At 37.6% G+C, this 25,078-nt stretch overlaps 1 protein-coding gene across 10 annotated transcripts in view; it reads left to right on the top strand.

Annotated features, from left to right (window-relative positions):
- Positions 1-25,078, top strand: part of DNAH12 (dynein axonemal heavy chain 12) — a 245,766-nt gene that overhangs the window by 130,375 nt on the left and 90,313 nt on the right. For all 10 annotated transcript variants that reach the window (XR_004272357.1, XR_004272358.1, XM_032289540.1 and 7 more), the window contains 11 exons: positions 1,401-1,656; positions 2,546-2,845; positions 3,348-3,526; positions 4,656-4,848; positions 13,301-13,462; positions 15,219-15,413; positions 19,606-19,739; positions 20,225-20,387; positions 21,404-21,484; positions 21,831-22,007; positions 24,467-24,598. Coding sequence is in view for 8 of the 10 variants with exons in the window: in XM_032289540.1 (XP_032145431.1) it covers positions 1,401-1,656; positions 2,546-2,845; positions 3,348-3,526; positions 4,656-4,848; positions 13,301-13,462; positions 15,219-15,413; positions 19,606-19,739; positions 20,225-20,387; positions 21,404-21,484; positions 21,831-22,007; positions 24,467-24,598 (1,972 nt within the window). In the remaining 2 variants the exon portion in view is untranslated. The remainder of the gene's footprint in view (positions 1-1,400; positions 1,657-2,545; positions 2,846-3,347; positions 3,527-4,655; positions 4,849-13,300; positions 13,463-15,218; positions 15,414-19,605; positions 19,740-20,224; positions 20,388-21,403; positions 21,485-21,830; positions 22,008-24,466; positions 24,599-25,078) is intronic.

The raw sequence follows: 25,078 nt of genomic DNA, 5'->3' as shown, positions 1-25,078 counted from the left end.
TGCCATGATTTTTTTTTTTTTTTTTTTGAGACAGTCTTGCTTTGTCGCCAGGCGCCAGGCTGGAGTACAGTGGCGCGATCTCGGCTTACTGCAACCTCCGCCTCCCGGGTTCAAGCAGTTCTCCTGCCTCAGCCTCCAGGTAGCTGGGACTACAGGCACACACCCCTACGCCCAGCTAATTTTTTTTGTATTTTTAGTAGAGACGGGGTTTCACCATGTTGGCCAGGATGGTCTCGATCTCTTGACCTCGTGATCCACCTGCCTCGGAATTCAAGGGCAGACTAATTTCAAAGCTAAGTCATATTTTACAGATGCATTTTTGTTATTATAGGCCATAGGAATTCTGCTTCCAGGAGATACCCATTGTTGAGATAGTCACTGCGATTATCTCAGGAGATAGTCACCCTCCTGAGTTAATTTTTTTCTATATATTTTTACGTTTGAAAATAGGCTCATATTACATGTGATGTTTTATAAATTATTTTACCCTTACATATTTATCTGGAATATCCATATCAGTGCATCTTTGTCTACTCATTCATTTTATTGGCTTTTAATATTAGTTTTGTGGATGTCACCATAATTTACTTAGCTGATCTTCCATCGATGATTATTAGGGTTGTTACCAAAAACCTTATTTTCGTACTTTCTAGCATGCTCTTAGCCTAAGGACTGGCTAGATAGAATCCTCCCCCAGCCTTTGTATGTGTATGTCTGGGTGTCTGGGTGTGCAATAGCTTCAATACTAAAGACTTGATGGCTTATTGACAATAGCAACCGTTTACTCTGAGTGGTTCCAACTCAATTGTTTCATTCATTTTTCCCTAATAGGTCCCTTTCTATAACAAAATGTATAGGTCCTATTTAGACATCCTTATCCACTCTGAAGTTACGGTTTGAAATGAGAAAAAGAAAATCAGGACATTGCTATAACCAGTTAGACTATATAAATTAGTGTTCAAACTGTGACATTTCTGAGAGTAAAAGGGGAGTGTTATAAATAATTGCTTCAATACAACAAGCACAAGCCAGACTTGTCCTAGGTAAAATGAGATACGCAGTCACCTTATCTATAAACAGCTACAAATAGGACTGATCACTCATCTGTGCTTCTAGATCTTGAATAAGAAAGGAGAAATAGCCAATCTGCAAGGAAGACTACTAGGAAAGAGGGAAAAGTAAGAGGAAGGGTCATTCTAGATACTCAGAATCTGGGTAACAGAATCAGTCATGGAGGGGAGGAATGAAATTCTGCTTTTAAAAAAATTCTATCCTACTCAAAGTGTTATCTGAAGTTATTCCTTTTAGAGAAGCTAAAATCTGATTAAATTTCTTGGGAGATCTAATTTCATTCTATCTTTATAACAGATTATCTGAAAAATTGTTATGTGCTTTCTAAGGTACGACCTCAAGGACACAAGTAAAATCACGCTGGTGGACATAGAGCTGATTGCTGCAATGGGCCCTCCAGGTGGTGGAAGAAATCCAGTTACTCCCCGTTTTATTCGACATTTCAACGTCTGCAGTATTAATTCTTTCAGTGATGAAACGATGGTCCGAATCTTCTCGTCTATTGTAGCATTCTACTTTAGAACTCGTGAATTTCCTCCAGAGTACTTTGTAATTGGGAACCAGATAGTTAATGGGACTATGGAGGTCAGTCAATAAAGCAGTGTAAATGTTTTGGTATTACATATTGCCCTCGTTTGGCCCTTATTTTATTTTTTAACATTGTTTCCTGCTTAGCTGTCTACTTTGATCTTTGGTGTCAGAGAAACTGTTCAGAAGACCAGAGAATGGGAAGATCACAGAATTTGAAATCAGGGAATCTAACTTGGGTGGGCCTTGACTACTATTTCCTAGCTATGTGACTTAGAGCAAGTAATTTGACATTCCAGAGGCTTTGCTTTTTAGTCGTGTAAATTATTCACCATTTAAAGGTTTAAAATTCACAACCATAAAAACTAGAAAATAAAAGTAGAGATGGGGTTTCTATTTGGATGGGCTTGGATGGAATCCGATAATATTAAGTTCCCTTAACTTCATGATGCCTGGTTGAGTGCTATAAGCCAAAATAAACATATATGCCATGCTAGGCTTAGTACTACGTAATTTTCTCAGCCAATGTAATCTTTTTTGTTTTTTTTTTGAAACGGTCTCCCTTTGCTGCCCAGGCTGGAGTGCAATTGTGCAATCTTGCCTCACTGCAACCTCCACCTCCACCTCCCAGGTTCAAGCCATTCTTCTGCTTCAGCCTCCTGAGTAGCTGGGGCTACAGTGTGCGCCATGATGCCCAGCTAATTTTTGTATTTTTAGTAGAGATGGGGTTTTGCCATGTTGGCCAGGCTGGTCTTGAACTCCTGACCTCAGGTGATCTGCCCTCCTCAGCCTCCCAAAGTGCTGGGATTACAGGTGTGAGCCACCACGTCCAGCCCAAGCCAATATAATCTGATAGAGCAAATATTTTGTATAACATTCCATTGGTTATATGACTTTGCTGATTATAAGCATTTTATTTTTGCTTTGTTGCTTTTTTCATATTCAGATATATAAACAATCCATGGAAAATCTTTTACCCACTCCCACTAAATCCCATTATACTTTCAACTTGCGTGATTTTTCACGTGTCATCCGCGGCTGTTTACTCATCGAAAGAGACTCTGTGCAGAGCAAACACACTATGATCCGTCTGTTTGTGCATGAGGTTCTCCGAGTGTTTTACGACCGCCTGATTAATGATGATGATCGAAGATGGCTGTTCCAGTTAACTAAAACTGTTATAAAGGACCATTTTAAAGAATCATTTGACAGTATCTTTTCACATTTGAGGAAACAAAATGCACCAGTGAGTACAGTGATGAAGAACATATCAAGTAAAAGCAGTACAATACATGGATTGTTAACGTTATCTTTTTAAAAATCATTTTTTAATGAACATATTCTTTTAGCTTTCCTTGTAGATAGGTGTTTTGAGAAGATTTATCTTCATAGGAATGTATGCAACATAGAAGTTACTTGAAGAATAACACCTTATGTGATAGGGAATAAGTGATATAATAGATATAAAACACTTAACATGATGACTATCACTTAATAACTACTCAATAAATGGGAGTCGCCCAGAATGACTTCTCTAGCCTAACAACAACAAAACATATGTGATAGAAAATCTTACTCTTCTTTTTATTTTCTAAGGATATAATATCAGGTATTAATTTTATAAGTATATTATTTACTACCCTAATGTTTAAAAATTATAACATGGATGAAACAAAAATTTTGTATGTTTTCTTACATTTATTTTTAAATGTTTTATGTTTTGTAATTTGTTGATTTCTTTTCTATAGGTAACTGAAGAAGACTTAAGAAATCTCATGTTTGGTGATTATATGAATCCTGACCTTGAAGGAGATGAGAGACTTTATATTGAAATTCCAAATATTCATCATTTTAATGATGTTGTGGACCAGTGCTTAGATGAGTATAATCAAACTCACAAAACAAGAATGAATCTTGTCATTTTTAGGTACCTATGTTTGGTGTTGATGATAGTAATTGCTATCTATAAAATATTACTAAGAAATGTTTTAAATGTGCCAAAAGGTGTAAAGAAAAATACAGTGAATAACTTTGTACCCATTATCCAGCATAATACATAAAATATTAGTAATGTATTTGAAGTTCCCTGTTGTAGCCATCCTCTCTCCTGCATCCTGTGTCACACGTGCAGTAGTAAAAAGAAACTTGTATAGTAAAAATTCTAAGAAACACGTGTATATTCCTAAATACATATGCAGTCTTATTTTCATATTTTAAAACTGCTTATAAATGGTATAATACTGGATACAATCCTCTGTTAGTTTCTTATTCCATATTGTGAGAGTCACAGAAAGATGAATATTTACTACTATATTGCATTCTATTATATAATTCTACCACAATGTAGTCATTCTTCTGAGACAAATTTTAGGTGACTTCTAGTTTTTGCTATTATAAAAAAGGCTTTGAAGATTCACATGCGTGTCTCTTTGGGTACATGTGTGAGAATTTCTCTAGGCTATTTTCTTGTAAGTGGGATTATCGTGTCATATAAGCATCTTCAACTTTACTAAACTTTGCCAAAACGTCTTTAAAAATGATTTTTTTTTAGAGCTTCCATTTTTCCTCACCTTTGCTGATGCTTAGGATTGACAGATATTGTAAGATTTTCTAGTCTAAGGAGAGTGAAATGGTATGTCATTATTGGATTAATTTTAATTAACCTAGTTATCAGTGAAGCTAAGTTCCTTTTCTGAATTTGTTATTTTATAGGTAACTGATCTTTTATTTCTCACATAGAAATCTTAAGAGACCGAAGAAACATATTTAATAAAAATGTTAATATACTGCCAGATAAGCAGTTAATATTTTATTTGTATAACTTACATATTAAATTTCCTGAATTTGAACTTTTAGTTTTCCCCTACATCAAATGATCCATTTGTAACTACTTTTGAAAAATCACACACTTTTTGATAGTAAACTCTTTAAAATTGGAATAGTAACATATGGGACGGCAAAGTCACATTCTTCTAGGAAAGTAAAACAATAGTTACATGTAAATATACATTTACATTGGTATTGTAATGTATAATAAAATTTTTATTCTATGGTAGGTATGTTTTGGAACATTTATCAAGAATATGTCGAGTTCTAAAGCAGTCTGGTGGAAATGCTTTGCTGGTTGGACTTGGAGGAAGTGGTCGTCAATCTTTAACTCGTCTGGCTACATCCATGGCAAAAATGCATATTTTCCAACCAGAAATTTCTAAGAGCTATGGTATGAATGAATGGAGAGAGGATATGAAGGTAAAATTATGAAGAAGCCTAATATTTAAAACGAAAGCAGTCATTATTTTACTTATAAAGTTAGAGCCAGCCTGTGTAGCTGTATACTCAACTCCAGCAATGATGATGATGATACTGTCCCTAGAGCATCTACTGTGTGTGCTGAGTTCTGCCCTGGGCGCTTTACCTAGCTTTTACCTACATGATCTCATTTTATAGGTACAGCAATGCAATGAAGCAGGTGGGTTGTCCCTGTGTTTTACCGAAGCTGAGTGGCATGTGACACACAACAGAGCAAGGCTTTCTAACTTGTCTTATCCACCACACTATCACCACTGCTGCTACTTAAAAAAAAAATTGTTACGTAATATTTGTACATATTTATGAGGCACATGTGATATTTGATACATGTGTAGAATGAATATGGAGTAAGCACATTTAGGATATCATGTAGAACATTGATCTTTTTTGTGTTGGGAACATTGAAAATCTTCTCTCTTAAAATATACAATATATTGTTAAATATAGTCATGCTATTGTACTGTTGAACCTGGAACTTATTTCTTTGTAACTGTATGTTCGTACCCATTGACCTACTTCTCTTTATCCTCCCCCATCCCCCATCTCCTTTCCGGCCTCTGATAACTGTCATTCTACTCTCTATCTCCACGAGGTCAACTTTTTTGGCTCCTACATATAAGTGAGAACGTGTGATGTTTATCTTTCTGTTCCTGGTTTATACCACTGACTGTATATTTATTCCACTTCAGAGAGGACTTATTTCAGATAAAATATGGTTTCCAGCAGATATAAACCTGAACCCGATTATGAGGATGGCATTATTGTTGTCTTAGTAGTGATCTTAATAGTTTCTTTTCTGCTTTTTTTTTTTTTTTTTTTTTTGATGGAGTCTTGCACTTGCCCAGGCTGGAGTGCAGTGGAGTGATCTCTGCTCACTGCAACCTCCACCTCCCCAGTTCAAGTGATTCTCCTGCCTCAGCCTCCCAAATAGCTAGAATTACAGGCGCCACCACCACACCCAGCTAATTTTTGTATTTTTAGTAGAGATGGGGTTTCACTATGTTAGCCAGACTGGTCTCAAACTCCTGACCTCATGATCTGCCTGCCTTAGTCTCCCAAAGTGCTGAGATTACAGGCGTGAACCATCGCTCCCAGTCTTAATAGTTTCTTCAGAGCTTTGTTGCTGTCCCAGTAACCAACAGGATAGTGGAGTACATACTTGAGGCTTCATCCTTATATGCCTAGTGGTCTGTAGACCCAACAGAGAGAGATAACACAAGGTGGAAAAAAAAAAGAAGGGAGAAATTGCTGGACTTCTTTCATTTTCACTGACTAAATTTCTACAACTTAAAAGTTAGCATACAGAAATGGATTTTTCTTTGCCAATTCTAGGCGGAAATGGTAGAACTCAAGCTCATATCAAAGAAATCTATTTACATAGACATGAAAGGAAAAATTACACTTACATTGTTTCTTTTCCTGCTTACACTTTAGAGGAAAACTTTTGATGCATTTACTACCAAATTAACTACAGATTTAGAAATCAGCATACTTCATGTACTACTTCATTGTAGCAAGAACATGGACTTTGAAATTAGACAGATACAATATTAGTTCCTGCTTTGCATGATTTCAGCATATCACTAAATCGATCTGTGCTTTAGTTTCTAGGGACTTATCTATTTCTTCTAGGTTTTCCAATTTGTTGGCATACAGTTGTTCATATTCTCCTATAATTCTTTTTATTTCCATGGCATTGGTTGTGCTACCAAAGTATGCTACTTTTTTCATTTCTGATTTTCATTGAGTCTTCTCTTTTTTCTTTTTGTATTGATCTTCTATTCTCGTTTTCATTCATCTCCACTCTAATCTTTATTATTTTCTTCCTTCTGGGAGCTTTGGGTTTGGTTTCTTCTTCTTTTTCTAGTTCCTTGAGGTTTCAGGTTAGGTTGTTGATTTTAGATCTTTCTTCTTTTATTTTTATTTATTTTTTATTTTTTGAGATGGTGTCTCGCTCTGTTGTCCCAGCTGGAGTGCAGTGGCATCATCTTGGCTCACTGCAACCTCTGCCTCCCAGGTTCCAGTGATTCTTCTGACTCAGCCTCCTAAGTAGCTGGATTACAGGTGCATGCTGCCATGCCTGGCTAATTTTTTTTTTTTTTTTGTTTAGTTAAAAAGGGGGTTTCACAGTGTTGCCTAGCCTAATCTTGAACTCCTGAGCTCAGGCAATCCACCCGCCTCAGCCTTCGAAAGTGCTAGGATTACAGGTGCGAGCCACTGTGCCTGGCCTCTTCTTTTTTAATGTAGGTGTTTACAGCCACAAACTCCCCTCTTAACAATATGTTTGCTGCATCCCTCAAGTTTTGGTTTGTTTTTGTTTTCATTTGTCTCAAGATATTTTCTAATTTCTCTTGTGATTTATTCTTTAAATTAGTGGTTAGGATTAATAATTAACAGTTTAATTTTCATATATTGTGAATTTTTAAATTTTTTTGTATTGATTTCTAGTTTTGTTCTATTGTGATCAGGACAGATACTTTCTATGATTTCTTTTAAGTGTTAAGGCTTGTTTTGTGGCCTAACGTGGTTTATCCTAGAGAATGTTTCATGTGCACTTGAGAAGAGAATGTGTTTTGCTGATGTTGGATGGAGTGTTCTGTGTAGATGTTAGATCCAGTTGGTCTACAGTGTTCAAGTCCTCTATTACTGATCTTCTGCAGGTGTTCTGTCCATTATTGAAGGTGGGGTGTTGAAGTTTCTTAATATTATGGTAGTCCCCACTTACCTGTGGCTTTTCTTTTTGCAGTTTTAGTTACCCACAGTCAACTGTGGTCCAAAAATAGGTGAGTACAGTGCAATAAAATATTTTGAGAGTGGAAGGGACCACATTCACATAACTTTTATTACAGTATATTGTTATAATTGTTTTATATATTATTGGTTGTTAATGTCTTGTTAATTTATGAATTAAACTTAGAGGCATGTATAGAAAAAAACATAGCATATAAAGGATTCAGTACTACCTGTTGTTTCAGGCATCCACTGGGGGTCTTGGAATGTATACCTGATGGATAAGGGGAGACGCTACTATATTTGTGGCTGTACATTTCTTCTTTCAACTCTCTCAAAGTTTGCTTCATGTATTTAGGGTGTCTGTGGTTTGGTGCATAAATATTTATACAGTTGACCCTTAAACAACACCAGCCCCCAACAGAGATGAAAATTCACATGTAACTTTTTTTTTTTTTTTTTTCCAAGATAGAATCTCGCTCTGCCCCAGGCTGGAGTACATTGCCACGATACCAGCTCACTGCAACCTCCACCTCCCGAGATCAAGCGATTCTCATGCCTCAGCCTCCTGAGTAGCTGGGATTACAGATGCGTGCTACCACACCCAGCTAATTTTTGTATTTTTTGTAGAGATGGGGTTTCACCATTTGGCCAGTCTGGTCTTGAACCACTGAACTCAAGTGATCCTCCTTCCTTGGTCTCCCAGAATGCTTAGTATACAGGCATGAGCCACCGTGCTTGGCCCACATAGAACTTTTGACTTCCCCACAATGTTACTAGTAATAGTCTACTGTTGACCAGAAGCTTTACTGACAACATAAATCATTGATTAATATGTATTTTGTGTGTATTCTTATGATAAAGTAAGCCAGATAAAAGAAAATGTTACTTAAAAATTCCTAAGGAATAAAAATATATTGACTATTCATTAAGTGGAAGTGGATCATCACAAAGGTCTTCGTCCTCATGATCTTCATGTTGGGTAGGCTGAGGATGAAAAGAAAGAAGGGGAGTGAGTTGGTCTTGTTGTCTTGAGTGGCAGAGGCAGAGAAAAATCTACATGTAAGTGGACCCACATAGTTCAAACTGTATTGTTCAAGGGTCAACTGTAATCGTTATATCTTCCCGGTGAATTGACCCTTTTATCATCATATAATATTTTAGGGGCATTCTTTATTCCCTTCTCATTTCCTTTTGTTTATATTCAACATTTTGTTTGTGATTACCATTGCTATTACATAAAACAACCTGAAGTTACAGCAATTTATTTTAAACTGCTAACAACCTAACTTCAACTGCATACAAAAATGTTACTCCTTTATAGTTCCACCCCTTCCCCATTTTTCATTCTGGATTTCACAAATTGTATCTTTATATATTATGTACTAATTAACATACATTTATAAGACATGTTTTTGTCTTTCAGAATTAAAAGTAGAGTTATCCACCAAAATTACAGTAATACAGTTGTACAGTAATACAGTCTGTTTGTCCACAGGTTTAGTTTTACTGGAGAACTTTGTACTTTTGTATGGCTTCATGTCACATTATAGGTTCTTTGGTTTCAACTTGGAGGACTCCCTTTAGCATATCTTGTAGGGCAGATCTAGTGATAATGGCTCCCTCACTGTTTATCTGGAAAGGTCTTAATTTTACCTTCATTTCTGTAGGGCAGTTCTACCAGATACAGTGTCCTTGGTTGGCAGGTTTTTTTTCTTTCTGCACTTAGAATATATCACCCCACTTCCTTCTGGTCTGTAAAATTTCTGCTGAGAAATTCACTGATAATCTTAAGGCCGTGCCCTTGTAGATGACAAGTTGCTTTTCTCTGGCTGCTTTCAAGATTTTCTCTTTGTATTTGACTTTTGAAAGTTTGATTATAAAGTTTCTCAATGTGGATCTCTTTGACTTCATCCTAGTTGGAATTCATTTATCTTCCATAAAATGGAATTTTTATGTCCACTTCTTTCCTCAGATTTGGGAAATTTTCAGCCATTATTTTTTGAAAGAAGCTCTCTGTCCTCTCTTTCTCTCTCTTTTATCATTCTGGGATTTCCATAATGCATATATTGGTCTACGAACCATAAATCCCTTAGATTTGCTTCACCTTTCTTTATTGTTTTTGTTTAGTGTGGTTTTAGTTCAGTTGAATGTTTCAGGTCCAGAATTTCTACTTCTATTTTAGTTTCTTTATCTTTGCTAATTCTCATTTTGTTCATGCATTGTTTTCCTGATTTAGCTCTGTGTTCCTTTCAGCTCATTGAGCATCTTTAAGGTAGTTACTTTAAATTTTTTGTTAGTCAATTCATAGATCTGCCTTTCCTTATGGTTGGTTTCTGGAACTTTATTTTGTTTCTTGCATTGGTCCACAGTTATTTCTTTGCATCTCTTGTGATCTTTGTTAAGAGTTGACAGTTTGAAATACAGCTACCCCTCCCAATCATTATGACTTGCCTCATGCAGGAAAGACCTTCACCAATCAATGTAGAAGTTCTGGGACCTTTCAGACCTTTTATGGGGATGTGTCTTCTTTGAGGTTGTATGTGTGCTTTTATTGTAGCATGTATGAGAGCTTTTGATTGTCTTAATTTCCTGTTTCTTCTCAGGTTTTAGTTGCTGACTCAGTTGTATTCCTCTGCCCTTGATCTCTTCCTCCCTCTGGTGACTGCCTATAGAACTGCAGCCTCTGCTGCTCTAACCCACCGGGGAACTCACCGCTATTTCAGTGGCCTCCAACCTGGTGTCCAAAATGGGCCATTGTTCCTGTCAGCACTCAAAGGCAGATGAAACAGCCCTCACACAAGCCAGTATGCTGGGCTCAAGTTCAACTATATTCCTTCTGTCCCAAGCAAGGAGCCAGGATTTGGATGGTATTCTCTGGATCTCCTCGCACTATGCCCAGTTGGGGGAGGGGCTAGAGTGAGAAAAATGTGAGATATTTTCTTACCTTTCTGGAAACAGTCCCTTCTCTTGTTTGTGCTCTTTTCTGGGTGCTGCAGCAACTTAACTAGTTTCTAAAGTTCTCACAAAGGTAACTGTATGTTGCTAATTCAGTGTCTTCAGGGGAGAGCAAGGGTCTAGAGCTTCCTAGACCATTATCTTGCTGATATCACTTTTTAGATTCTTCATTTGTAAAACTTGGATAATACCACCTATTTCCTAGGTCGTTATAGTTAAATTATGTAATGTATGTAAGGATTTTCATAATATTACCGGCATATAATATATATATTTTTTGACACAGAGTCTCACTCTGTTGCCCAGGCTGGAGTGCAATGGCACAACCTTGGCTCACTGCAAACTTCACCTGCTGAGTTCAAGTGATTCTCCTGCCTCAACCTCCCTAGTAGCTGGAATTATAGGTGCCCACCAGCATGGCTGGCTAATTTTTTTTTCTGTATTTTTAGTAAAGACGGGTTTCACCACGTTGGCCAGATTGGTCTTGAACTCTACCTCAAATGATCTACCCGCCTCAGCCTCCCAAAGTGCTGGGATTACAAGCATGAGCCGTTGTACCTTGCCAATATTCTTGAATGTTAATTCTGTTTTCCCACTTGGAAACAGTTTTATACATTGTATGTTACAATGTAACAAATACAATGATATAGCCATGTGCGGTGGCTCATGCCTGTAATAACAGAACTTTGGGAAGGCTGAGGCAAGTGGATCACCTGAGGTCAGGAGTCCAAGACCAGCCTGGCCAGCATGACGAAACCCTGTCTCTACTAAAAATACAAAAATTAGCTGAGTATGGTGGAACGCACCTGTAATCCCAGCTACTCCAGAGGCTGAGGCAGGAGAATAGCTTGTAGTGGAATGTACCTGTAATCCCAGCTACTTGGAAGGCTGAGGCAGGAGAATCGCTAGAACCAAGGAGGCAGAGGTTGCAGTGAGCCGAGATCATGCCACTGCACTCCAGCCTGGTGGCAGAGCAAAACTCTGTCTCAAAAAAAAAAAAAAATTAAAATAAGACTCATGACAATAAGTTAAATGTGTTTGTTTATATTGTATTGTAAAGTTTATTTTAAATTACAATTTAAAAAAATTTTTTTTGGAGAGGTGTCTCACTTTGTCACCCTCGTTGGAGTACAGTGGCGTGATCATCATAGCTCACTGTAGCCTCAACCTCCCAGGCTCAAGCAGTCCTCCCACCTCAGCCTCCCTAATAGCTGCCTGTGGGACTACAGGCATGTACCACCATGCCTGGCTAATTTTTTTTTTTTTTAGAGATGGGATCTCACTATGTTGCCCAGGCTGCTCTTAATCTCCTGGGCTCAAGTAATCCTCCTGCCTCAGCCTTCCAAAGAGGTCAGATTACAGGGATGAGCCACTGCATCCAACCTAATATTTGTTTTGATATAATATTAATAATTATAGGCCTGACATATTTTGATACAATAGTGCTTTAAAAACTAGACTCCCTAGTTTTGATGACAGAAAATTATTTCTAAGAATAAAACAGTCTTGATGTTGGAAGATGGCTTTAATGGAAAAAGGACATTGTTGTGTACAATATAAAAATCCACCATTTATTTTAGGGAGTGAAAATATTAATATTTAATGATTTAAAATATATGGTTTTACAATTGAGAAGGTTATTTTTAAAAATAACTTACAGAAGTTGTAATGCTGTTTTCACTGTGAACTGTAGCCAGTCTGTATGCTGACAAATGTTTAAAAACCAGATTTCCAGGACTGGGGGTGAGAGGGAACCTCTGATGGTAGATTTCCCAATTTCCATGATGTAAAAACTTCTACCATGGCTAATTTGAAGCCCCCAACATGATATCATTGAGAATAGAATTGAAAAGAGATGTGTGTAGAACATGATTACATGGGATTTAACTGTATTGATAAAATAGATTGAAAAACTTTCCAGAGCATAGATACTAATAACATAGTAAAATAGGACATGATGAAATTTTAGCATATACCTCCCTTTTAAATATAACTATATTTTTATATAATCATAAGTTTATGTAATTCAATTTTTAGATCCTGGCTATGTTTTACAAACTTCTGACAAGTTCCTGAAATTTTAACAGTCAGTTCTAACAAGTCTATACAAGTCAACTTCAGCACACTGCTGAGCCCATATCTTATATTAGGAATTTGGGTTGCAGTTGACCCCTCCACAAAAAACCCTAGCCTGTCTACACTGAAGTGTCTAGAGGTAGATAGGCTTTTGACATAGCTGAATTTAGGATCTCAAATTATGTCCTTAGTAATTACTCTTTCTATCTCCTGACACAATTCTGCTCTTTTTGGCTTCCTTCTCCAGCAGGCTCATTCCATGAGGCAGTTAGCTCCAAGTAATTTAGATTACCGGCCATTGTATATTCCATCTCAGAACAGCCAGGACTCTTTCTGTTTCAAGTCCATCTCAGTCCCTGAAGTAAGACTGTGACTGGGCCCTGCTTAAATCATATGCCTTCCTCTGAATTAGTGATTATGTCTAGGGGTTTGGGGAAACTCTGACCAGTTTGAATCTCCCACCCAGGGGATGGAAGCAATGGAGGCCCTGATTGACAGCCACACTAGAAGTGGGGAGAGGTACCACCCTAAAAACAAAGTGGTGTTATCAAAAGAAGGGGAAAGTAAAGGAAATCAAAACCAACAGATGTCTACCGTATTCTATTTATAAGTACATTTTTATTTTAAGGGTCTGTTAAGGAATGTGGGCATGAAGGGCCAGAAGACCGTCTTCCTCATCACAGACACTCAGATTAAAGAGGAAGCTTTTCTAGAGGACATTGACAGTGTGCTCAATACAGGAGAAGTGCCTAACATTTTTGCAGCAGATGAGAAACAAGAAGTGATGGAGGTAAGTGCTTTTGGGGAAGTGCTGCTCCTAGCACAGAAACTTTATTTCTTGAAACCTCTTATCTGCTCTTGAGGATAAATATGGTTTGTATACATATGATTTTGGTAATTAAAAATTTAAAGTATATTAGTTTAATATGTCATCATTTGGTGAATTTTAAATTGCTTCTACCATAGTTATAAGGCATAATTTTTATTTTATAATTCCTATCTTCATAATAATGGCAGTTTGTTTCACCTGTTTAATGTTATTTAGCATGTTTTATGAGTGATTAGAAATTTTTAAATCATCTCTTAAGGCTACGTTGAGGTAAGAAAACCTGCTTTTAATGCCACTTTATTAGTCTTTATGGTTTACCACTGGTTAGTACATTTTTCAAAAGTTTTAATAAAACTATCTTATGGTTCTGATACATCTGAAAGTCTTGTTTGTGGTTTGACAAAAAATACCATTGTGAAGTGTCCACTACTGTCACATACTTTAACCCTCATTTGTAAGATGAAGGTAATGTTATGCTTTCTCATTGCCATAACCACTTTTACCTACAAAATATATCACTTATACCTGGATATTTAATTCTCAACCTACAGCCATAACACTTGGAGTGAAACGGACTCACACCTTCAAGTACTCTGCTTTCTCTTCCATGAAATGGCAGCACCGATAAGAGTTCTTCCCACATGGGGTTGTTGTGAAGTCTGAGAATCAAACAAAATAAAGCACTTATGTAGTATTAGGCACTTACACAGTTCTCAGTAAACGGTGCGTTACCAGTACATGGTCTGGACTGTGGAAGGAGAAAAGGGGGGGAAAAACTCATGTTCTTTGCTTTTATCTAGGATATGTCAGAGATGTAATCAAGGCTGCAAAGTAGTAGTATTCTTCTGATTTATATGAGAAATACACCCTCCGTATGCCCGTCCAAGGAATAGTCACCTTTGGGAAATGGAATTTCCTAAACTTTGCTAGACTTTCCTGCTGCTTTAGCTATTATCTATCTTTTCTTCCCATCACTTTGCTATTAAACTTTTCCATTGCTTCACTATTTCTGTTTTATATTTACCATTTTATATACATCTATATTTTTTAAACAGGATCATATTCTACATACTGTTGCAAAACTTTTTTTTAGTTATTTTATCTTATCTTCCTGTAGCACAAAATACACTGTGTATGTGTTTTGTTTTTGTGTTTTTTAATTTTTGTTTTGTTTTTACTAGAGATGAAGTCTCACTGCTCTGTCACCCAGGCTGGAGTGCAGTGATGCAATCATAGCTCACTGCAACTTCGAACTCCTGGGCTCAAGTGATTCTCTTACCTCAGCCTCCCAAGTAGCTGGGATTCCAGGCATGAGATACCACTTTATTATTTTTAACAGTTGCATAAAATGCTAGTATGTGGATGTTTTACATTTATAACCAGTTCCTTACTGATTGATACTTCAGGTGTATACATTTTTTTCTCTTAAAAACAATGTTAATTTATATTTCTATACATACACATCTTGGCAAACTTGTATGATTTTCTTTATAAGGTAAATTCTTGGCAGATACTTGTTTTTAAATTACAGAATTTTGGAGTTGGAAGAGGTTTTCTAACTACAAACTATGTCAAAGCTGTTCTATTGATATAAAACCAAAATTTTACAGATATTTATAGGGAGCAATAAAACTTCTTCATATTCTAATATCCACTAATCTCATTATCAGCTCATCTATTTTTATGTACAAGGTTTTTATTTTCTGATATTCCCTAGGGTGTTCGCCCAGTAGCTCAAGCTGGCAATAAACATGATGAACTCAGTCCCTTAGCCCTGTTTGCTTTCTTTGTGAATCGCTGCAAAGATAATCTTCATGTCGTGGTGGCCTTTAGCCCCATTGGAGATGCCTTTCGAAATCGGTTGAGACAGTTTCCATCCCTCATCAACTGCTGTACCATTGATTGGTTTCAGGTTTGTAATTTTTCTTGGCTGGAGGGGGAGGCAACTAACTCCTTTGGAATTTTACCGAAGTGATTTATTCTTTGCGAACAAGTCATTTTTTAAAAAACGTATTTTACTGAAATAGTTGAAAAACTTTATTAATATACATTCAGTAAGTGTTTCTTGATCACTTACTGTAATGACAGGCATAATGTTTGGCACCAGAGACTGCCAAGACTGCATGATCCTCACAGGGAGCTTACGCTGTTGACTGGAAGACAGAAAAAGCAGTCAGCAATCATGATCATATAAGAGAGCCACAATGTTGGTGTGCAAAGGGCATACCTATGAAGACAGTGAATTTCTGAATCATGAAGATGAATTAGTTACACAGAGGGAGGGTGTATTAGGAATCAATAGGAAATTTGTATGTAAAGAAATTTATTATGAGGAATTGGCTCATATGATGATGATCCCTAAAAAGTCCCAAGATCTGCAGTTGGCAGGTGGAAACCCAGGAAAGCCAGTGATATAGTTCTAGTCTGGAGGCCAGCAAGCTCAGGAGCCAGGAAGAGCCAATTCAGTCCAAGTCTGACGTGAGGGGAAAAACAATGTCCCAGCTTGAAGGCAGTCATACAGTCGGAATTTGGGGAAGCATCAGCATTTTTGTTGCGTTGGATTAAACAAAATTGGACAGGCCAGTTGGATGCAGCTCACTGACATTAGGGTGGGCAGTCTGCTTTACCTAGTTTATTGATTTAAATGTTGAACTCATGTAAAAACACCCTTACAGAAACACACAGAATCACATTTGACCAAATATCTGGGAACCTCATAGCCCAGTCAAGTTGACACATAAAATGAACCGTTATTAGTGGATAGTACGTGGAAAAGGAGAAGGGTGGGGAAAGAATGGCTCGTCTACCCCACTGAAAATTGTTTGGTATAGCTGACTGGCGTTAAGGGCAGCAGCAGTTGATGTCTCTGGTATAAAACCAAATTCCTAGGAAAACCTTGCAAGGTATTGGGATTGGCAAGGTATTCCTAGGAATCTGGTTTTATACCAGAGACATTACAGTGGCATGAACATATTTTTAAATAATCTGCATTTAGGAAAAAAAAAACAGCTGGAAACTGTGCAGTGGGTGAATTGGAGTAGGGCAAAACAAGAGACAGGAAAACCAATTGGGGAGCAATTTCAGTCATGCTGGAAGCAAATGATGAAGGCCACTGCCTCACCTAAGGCAGACTGTCACTGCCTGTGTAAAACCATTTGGTATTCATACTTTTCAGAACTGTAGCTCATGGTACCTTCTATTTAATTGTTTTATGCCCAATAGTATGTAAACTATCCATTGGCCCTGGATAATATTTTTAAAAAATTAGTTTCTGGTACTAATTTGTTTTATTCTCTTTTGCCTATTTATCAATTGCATTCTGGTTTTGTTTGGGAAATCACCCTCCATGTAGCAATGTATTAGAGGGATTGAATCATGGTTGGTCTCAGTCTCTCTCTCTCTCTCTCTCTTTCTCTTTCTCTTAATCTCTCTCTCTTCCCCACCACCTCTCTCTCTCTCTTTCTCTCTTTATTTGTTTATTTATTTATTGAGACAGGACCTCTGTCACCAAGGCTGGAGTGCACTGTGCTATCATGGCTCATTGTAACCTCCACCTCCTGGGCTCAAGCAGCCCTCCTACCTCAGCCTTCAGAGTAGCTGGGGCTATAGGTATATGCCACTACACCCAGCTCATTTTTAATTTTATTTTTTATAGAAACAGGGTTTCTCTATTTTGCCCTGGCTTGTCTCGCTCCTCGGCCTCCCAAAGTGCTGGGATTCAGGCATGAGCCATTGTGCCTGGCCCTGAGTCAATATTGGTGCTCTCATTTCTCTTGCTAGTGATTGTTTGATGGCCCATGTATGACCATTCCTTGCCAGTGGGTCTGGAGGTAAAATCTGCTAGAGAGCTTTGGGGGAAAAAAGTATTTTTACTATACAAGGTGTTACATGGTAGGAAAAGGACCTTTTTTTTGTGATGCCCATAGCTGCAGCAGTCTTCATTTCACTGTAATGGGACAAGGCCAAGGATGAAATCAAATGTACTGAGAAAAGGAACAAAAAGATGGAAAGAACATGAATATTTGATAATATGATTGAGCTTCTAAATGAAGCAAACCTGGAAATTCCCTGCTTCTGGGTATTACTCTGTAAAAATATGCATCCTCTTTTTTTTAAGATACAGTAAGACTGGTTTCTGCCTTTTTAGTCATAAATATTCTAACCGCTACAGATAGTATTAAATATGTATGATTATTAGCAAGATGATTAAAAATGAAGCACCCAGAACACAAAGATAAGTCTCTGTAATGTTTTTTAATGACATATAAGTTATATGACATTTAACCTGGCATTTTATAAAATTTCACTAATCTTCTTTTTTCTTTTCTTCTTCTTTTTTCTTTTCTTCTTCTTTTTTCTTACTTGCCATCCAGTAACACACTAATCTTAATAATGAGTCTTTAAAAGCCTTTTAGATTTAAAATATATATTGGTACAGTTAGATCACACAAGTATAATAATCTATTAATTTTAAAATGCCATACGCTGGCAGTATGTGCTTAAAACTTTTGACTAATGGAGTACTTGAACCAAAAACATTTGGATTTTACTAGGATGTAGGGCTAGACACCAAAAAAAATTGGTCTTAAAATGTATATTGTCTGTTACGAAGGAAAAAAATTGCAAGCAGCTTATTGAAACTAAATGGAAGGAAACCTGGAGAATACTCTAGTGAGCAAATAAAGATTAATGATATGCCAGGTATTGGTAAGTGAAGAAAACTCAGTATGAAAGACAGAGTAATGAGGGAAGGAATGCTGTTTTATGAAGACTGCTCTTGGAAGGCCTTCTTGGTAAGTCAGCATATGAATTCGGATATGAAGGAAGTGAGAGCATGAACCATATGGAGGTCTGAGGGAAGAGGTTCTAGTCAGAGGGAAAAGTACATCCAAAGGCCCAGAGGTAGAAGCATGCTTGGCATATTCCAGGAAAGCCAGGGGAGGAACCATTTCACTAAGATGGAGAGGAATGATAGGAAGCAAATCTGTGGGGAAGAAAATTTAAAAATCAGCTTTGGATGTTACAGCAGAAATTGTGATGGTCTGCCAATAACAGAAACCGAAACTAAACATACAGAGTTGTTGTTGTTGTTTTTGAGATAGAATCTTGCTCTGTCACCAGGCTGGAGTGCAGTGGCGCTACCTCAGTTCACTGCAATCTCCACCTCCCGGGTTCAAGCGATTCTCCTGCCTCAGTCTCCCGAATAGCTGAGATTACTGGTATGCGCCACCACACCCAGCTCATTTTTGTATTTTTAGTAGAGACAGGGTTTCACCATGTTGGCCAGGTTAGTCTCAATCTCTTGACCTCGTGATCTGCCAGCCTGAGCCTCCCAGAGTGCTGGGATTACAGGCTTGAGCCACCGCGCCTGGCCACACATAGTGTTTTTTAACTGTCATATGAAAAAAAATCTAAAGGTAAGCAGAGTGGAGCTTTTGTGGCTTGACAAAGTCATGAGGATCCCAAGTTATTTCTGCTTTGCTATCCTTAGCATGCGATTTCCATACTCAAAGTAACTTAGGGCCGAAGGTGGCTGCTGGAGTGCCATTGTTCACAACTGTGTTCCAAACAAGTAGAAGAACAAAAGTAGGCCACAAAAAGGACATCTAAGCTCTGTGTAACTCTCTACAAAGTCTTCCCTGAGGTCCTCACCCAACAACTGCTTATGTGTCATCGACCATTCTGAATTCCAAGGGAGTCTAGGAAATCTAGTCTTTTAGCTGGGTATACTGCTATCTAGAATAAAATTGGAGCCCTAAAGAAGAAGGAGCCAGTAGACATTGGGTGGGTAACTGGCATGATAAATTTGGGTTGTCTGCTAGATATACAAGTGGAAGAGTTGGGAAGGCAGTGTAATATATCTTTGATAAATAAAATTTCATTTATTCTTCCTTTATATTATCCTATTTTTAATGTATAAGAATATTAGGTCCCTCAGAGACCTTAGTCCCCCTAATTCTGCTTTCATTAAAGTTTTAATTTTCTTAACACAAAATTATTCTCCCATAGGAAGTCATGTAACTTATTATGCATTAACTTATGGAGTTGGAGTGGGACTACTATTCATCTTAAATTTCAAGAGTTTTTCTTTTCCTTATTTTTAGCCATGGCCTGAAGATGCTCTTGAACGTGTAGCTGTGAAATTCTTAGAAACACTGGAGCTTACTGAGGTTCAGCGACAAGAGATAGTTCCGATCTGTAAACACTTCCACACCTCCATTATGAATCTTTCAGAAAGGTTAATATTAGTAAATTTTAAAATGACAATGAAGGGATTTGTGAAGCCCATTTCCAAATTAGTTCACATGTATTTGCTATCTTATCTGCAGTCCCCTTTCCTACTGTACTTACCTGGTTTACATGATATCTTGGGTCTCTTACCAAGTTGGATCCTCCCGACTTATGAAACATGAAATAGCCAGATTCTTTCTTGCTGCAGTTCATCTTTTATAGATGTATTTGTTGATTTGTATTTTTTTTTAAAGATAGGCTGTCACTTGATTTGTGCCTTTTAAATATGTCACCACTAGTTGATATTTTACAGACAAGAAATTAGAACGTGGTAATATATATAGGATTCTAGAGTCTTACAATGTTCAAGTACTCAGTATCTTCTGTATAAAATTTAATCTTTATTCTTAAATGTCTGTTAATGATGTTGAATTTACCTTTTTCGTGAAATCCATAACTTACAGTGAGCTATGTTATCTGCCTCTCTTTTAGGTTCTTGCAAGAGTTAGGACGACATAACTATGTTACTGCTACTTCTTATCTTGAACTCATTGGCTCATTTCGACAGCTTTTGACAAAGAAGCGACAAGCTGTCATGGAAGCAAAACAACGATACGTGAATGGGCTTGACAAATTAGCTTTTGCTGAGTCTCAGGTAAATGTGATGAGCTGCTCAAGAAGGTAATATATACTGAGAAGTGTAAGAAATAATCACACAAGCTATAATTTATTGAGCCTGGCATATCACATATTCTCTTTGTTATGCATTTCACATCTATTCCTTCAGTTATTCTTCATAACAGCTCTGTAAGGTAGACACTTTTATGATCCTCGTTTTACAAATGAGTACAGTAAGTTTTACAGAAGTTCAATAAGTTGGCCAGACCACACAGACTCAAATATCTCATGTTTTATCTTTAATTAATTACCATTTAAGAGAATATAACTCTACGTCACTTTTTATTGTAAAACTGGTTAAATATGAGATTTGTGGTTTTTTGAATGAGTCAAGTGCTAGCAATACTTATTAGTGTTAGTTCAGTATAAGTAATGGAGGTTGGTTGATCTTTTATCATATGTCATGCACATAGTATAACAGGAATTAGCTGAGATGCTGCTTGTTTTTAGTCTACGTTTCTTTCATGGCAACTGCTTTCTCCTACTGAAGTCTTTTGTGAAGAAAACTGGCCCACACTTTCATAGTTTTGTTTATTATGCAAAGAACTAGAAGAAAAAGTTAAGATTTTCTGCTCCAATACTTTTTTTTTTTTTTTTTTTTTTTGAGACGGAGTTTTGCTCTTGTTACCCAGGCTGGAGTGCAATGGCGCGATCTCAGCTCACCGCAGCCTCCGTCTCCTGGGCTCAGGCAATTCTCCTGCCTCAGCCTCCTGAGTAGCTGGGATTACAGGCACGTGCCACCATGCCCAGCTAATTTTTTTTTGTATTTTTAGTAGAGACGGGGTTTCACCATGTTGACCAGGATGGTCTCGATCTCTTGACCTCGCGATCCACCCGCCTCGGCCTCCCAAAGTGCTGGGATTACAGGCTTGAGCCACCGCGCCTGGCCTGCTCCAATACTTTTATGGATACATTTAAATTTCTATTTTCTGCATTTGGTTTCAATAGCAATTATAGCAGTGGAAACTTAATCATATTAAACTGTCTCTTTAGGTTGGTGAAATGCAAATGGAGCTTGTTGAATTACAGCCCAAATTGGAAGAAGCTAAAATTGAAAATGCAAATATGATGCAGGTAGAGTATCCTGAATGTTTTTGATGTCAAAGGACGATTGAAATATGTAAAATTGGCCTTGAAAATAAGGGGTTAATTTTTGCCACTAGACTTCATAGACTTTACTCTTTTCTATGGACTGGCTGTCTTACTGGGTCCAATGTGGGTTCTGCCTTTTTTAAAGGAATTTGTGAAGACCATTGCTAAATTAGTTGGCATGTATTTGTATTTCTCCTCGTTTTATTATAGATCCTTCTATCGTTCATAATGATGTTAGACTCCCTAATTTTCAAATATTCTTTAGTCTAGAATTGAGAAAACAATAGGGTGTTTGAGATGCATTTTTATCTCTCTTTCACTTCTTTAGATTATTGAGATAGAGTCTGTACAAGTGGAAGCGAAAAGACAATTTGTGAAACTGGATGAAGAGGTAGCCAGTGGGAAAGCTGAAGAAGCCCATGCTCTGAAAAACGAGTGTGAAAGTGACCTGGCTGAGGCCATTCCAGCCTTGGAAGCAGCTCTGTCTGCACTGGATACACTTAAGGTAAGTATCTGAATTAGCTGCTTTGTATTTCATCAACCAAGGGAAACTAAATATGGGTATTTGGCTTATTAGATATGGCTCTATTTCAGTGGGTGGTATTATCTTGTTTTTGTACAGTCAAATGAAACTTTCTGCTTAACAGCTTGCCTTTGATATATTGTTGTTTTATATTTTTGCCTTTTTTTTTTTTTTTTTTGAGACAGAGTCTCACTTTGTTGACTCGGCTGGAGTGCAATAGTGCAGTCATGGCTCACTGCAGCCTCCTCCATCTCCTGGGCTCAAATGATCCACCTGCATTAGCCTCTTGAGCAGCTAGGACCACAGACACACATCACTATGCCTGGCTAGTCTTTTTAAACTTTTTTTTGTAGAGACAGGGTCACTCTCTGTTGGTCAGGTTGGTCTCAAACTCCTGGGCTCAAGGGATTCTCCCACCTTAGCCTCCCAAAGTGCTGGGTTTACAGGCATAAGCTGCCATGCCTGGCCTATTTTTGCTTTTCATATACTATTTATAATTTTCATTCAGGATATTCTAGTGGGAATGAGATGAACAGACTCCCGGAGGCCAAAGTGGTTCTGTACATGGACCAGCAGGCATATGTTAAGTAGAGTGTGGAGCTAGTCTTCTGCAGCCTCCTGGACCTGCATAGAGAGAAAAAACTTAAAGGCCATTTCCAATACAGCTGTGAGTGTCACCTATCTGTACCACATTATGTTGTACATAATTTTTTACAGGTCTTTAGTCAAGACCAGAACAAATGCACTAAGCACAGCAGGAGAGAGAGCATCTGTTGACTAGGGGGTCAACAGTATATTCAGGCCCCATCTCTGCCTTTTTTCCTAATCAATACTCTAACTTTCTTTCATGTAACAGACCTGACAAGACTGTAAATTCAACCTATGGATAATTCAGCATCTCTATCAGGATCAAACTCTATCTGATTTTCAGTAACATCAGCCCTTCAGTTATAAGACAAGAGATTATTTTAGGGCATTTAAAGAAATTTCCTAGTGTTCTCAATGCGCTATGCATCAGTAATTTAAAACTCTGAGCTTATTATTTTCTTTCTTTATGCTCTCAGTTACTTTTTTTTTTTTTTTTTTTTTTGAGACAGGGTCTCACTCTGTCATCCAGGTTGGAGTGCAGTGATGTGATCATAGCTCACCACAACCTGAAACTTTTGGGCTAAAGTGATCCTCCCCACTCAGCTTCCTGAGTAGCTAGAACTACAGTCACATGCCACCATGGTTGGCTAATTTCTGGCACATTGAAGAGTCATTCATTACCCTGTGATCTTTCTACAGTCTCTCCTTAGAGATTTATTGCAGCAGCTACTTAATTAGACAAAGCCTTGTTTCAAGAGGCACTCTATTCTAGGTGACCGTGAGCATTAATTTAAGTGACTTCTACGTTCCATGAACTTTCAGCACTCCCTCCCCTGATACAGGATTCTTGATGCCTTTAAACTCTCACCAATTAGATTATTAATATTAGGTTCCCCTTTCATTGAGAGTCTGTTGCTTGTACCCTTCCTGGTATCAAATGCTATATTACCTGAGTTAGAGTTCAGTTGCAGAGAAGAGAGTTGACTGTAGTTAGCATCAGCAGACAAGGATTCTTCAGGGAATTTTATAAATGGATTACAGAATTGTTGGAAGGAGTAAAAGAATCAGATCCTAGGCTGAGCTTCCGGGAATAACAAACAAAGCCACAATGCAGAAATGGTCTACCAGAGCAGCTGTCCCTCTGAGTAGGAAGTCTGCAGAGGCTTCCTATGGTGCCACGTAACTTCCACTATAATCTAAATACTGTCACAATGGATGTCTCACACCCTACCACTCTCCCCATTTATTGTCTGAATTCTAGTATCACTGAAGTGATCTGGAACCTAATTCTAACCCAGAACTCTAGTAGCATGAAAACCTAAGATACATGGTTGTTAACTTTCCAACATTTACATCACTGCAAGAAATGTCAGAAATATATTGGAATGGATAAGTGAATCTTTCTATCTGTCATAACAATATATACCTTTTTAGAAAATAGGTTTGGAATTGGGACCTACATCTTCTTTCATCTTCTTCAATACAACTAATATATATAAGCAAATATAGAATTAAGTCTTTGTCTAAATTAGGATTCTTAACCTGGGTTCTACATATGCATGCGGTATGTGATTGTATATGTAAAAAATTATATTTTCTGGTGGGTTTATAGCTGCCATTATATTCTGATAAGCATCTTTGACCGACCCCTCCCAACATTTGAGAATGATTAATCTTAATCTGTGCTGAATTCTCTTTTGCTAATTCTTTCATAACCACATGAAGCCAAAAAAACCTTAGATTTCAAATAGAAAAGGGTGCTTTTATTATTCCCCAACATTACTTTAAAATTTTTCATTATTTAAAAGTAAACTATTCTGAGGATATCCTGTTTGTTTTTTGTTTGTTTTTAGCCAGCTGACATTACAATTGTGAAATCAATGAAGAATCCTCCATCTGGTGTTAAACTAGTTATGGCTGCTGTTTGTGTCATGAAAGATATAAAACCAGAAAAAATTTCCGATCCTTCAGGGACTGGAGGCAAGGTAATAACTTGACACAGATTGGAGTTGTATCCATGAATGCACAGAACTTGTCAGCAGCAACTATTATCAAATAGCAACAGTACCCAAATTAGGGAAGAAACACTGTTTTCCAGATATTGTCTATGTGTGTTCTAGGGTAATGCTAAGACAATGTAGTGTCAAAAAAACGTGGTTCCAGACCAGTCTGGCCAACATGGGGAAACCCCATCTCTACTAAAAATACAAAAATTAGCCAGGCACAGTGGTGGGCACCTGTCATCCCAGCTATTCAGGAGACTGAGGCAAGAGAATTGCTTGAACCTAGGAGGCGGAGGTTGCAGCGAGCCAAGATTGCGCCACTGCACTCCAGCCTAGGTGACAAAGTGAGACTCCAGCTTAAAAAAAAAAATGTGGTTCTAGTTGCTTCCATCTCCTTTTCTGTCTATGCAGAATCCTCCACTACCATGGGCTTAGAACTAAATGAACACCAAGGTACCTGTA

This window comes from Sapajus apella, unplaced genomic scaffold (genome assembly GCF_009761245.1).
Source record: "Sapajus apella isolate SASKATOON/1434 unplaced genomic scaffold, GSC_monkey_1.0 scaffold23, whole genome shotgun sequence".
NCBI lineage: Eukaryota > Metazoa > Chordata > Mammalia > Primates > Cebidae > Sapajus > Sapajus apella.
This window is presented reverse-complemented; position numbering and strand designations above follow the sequence as displayed.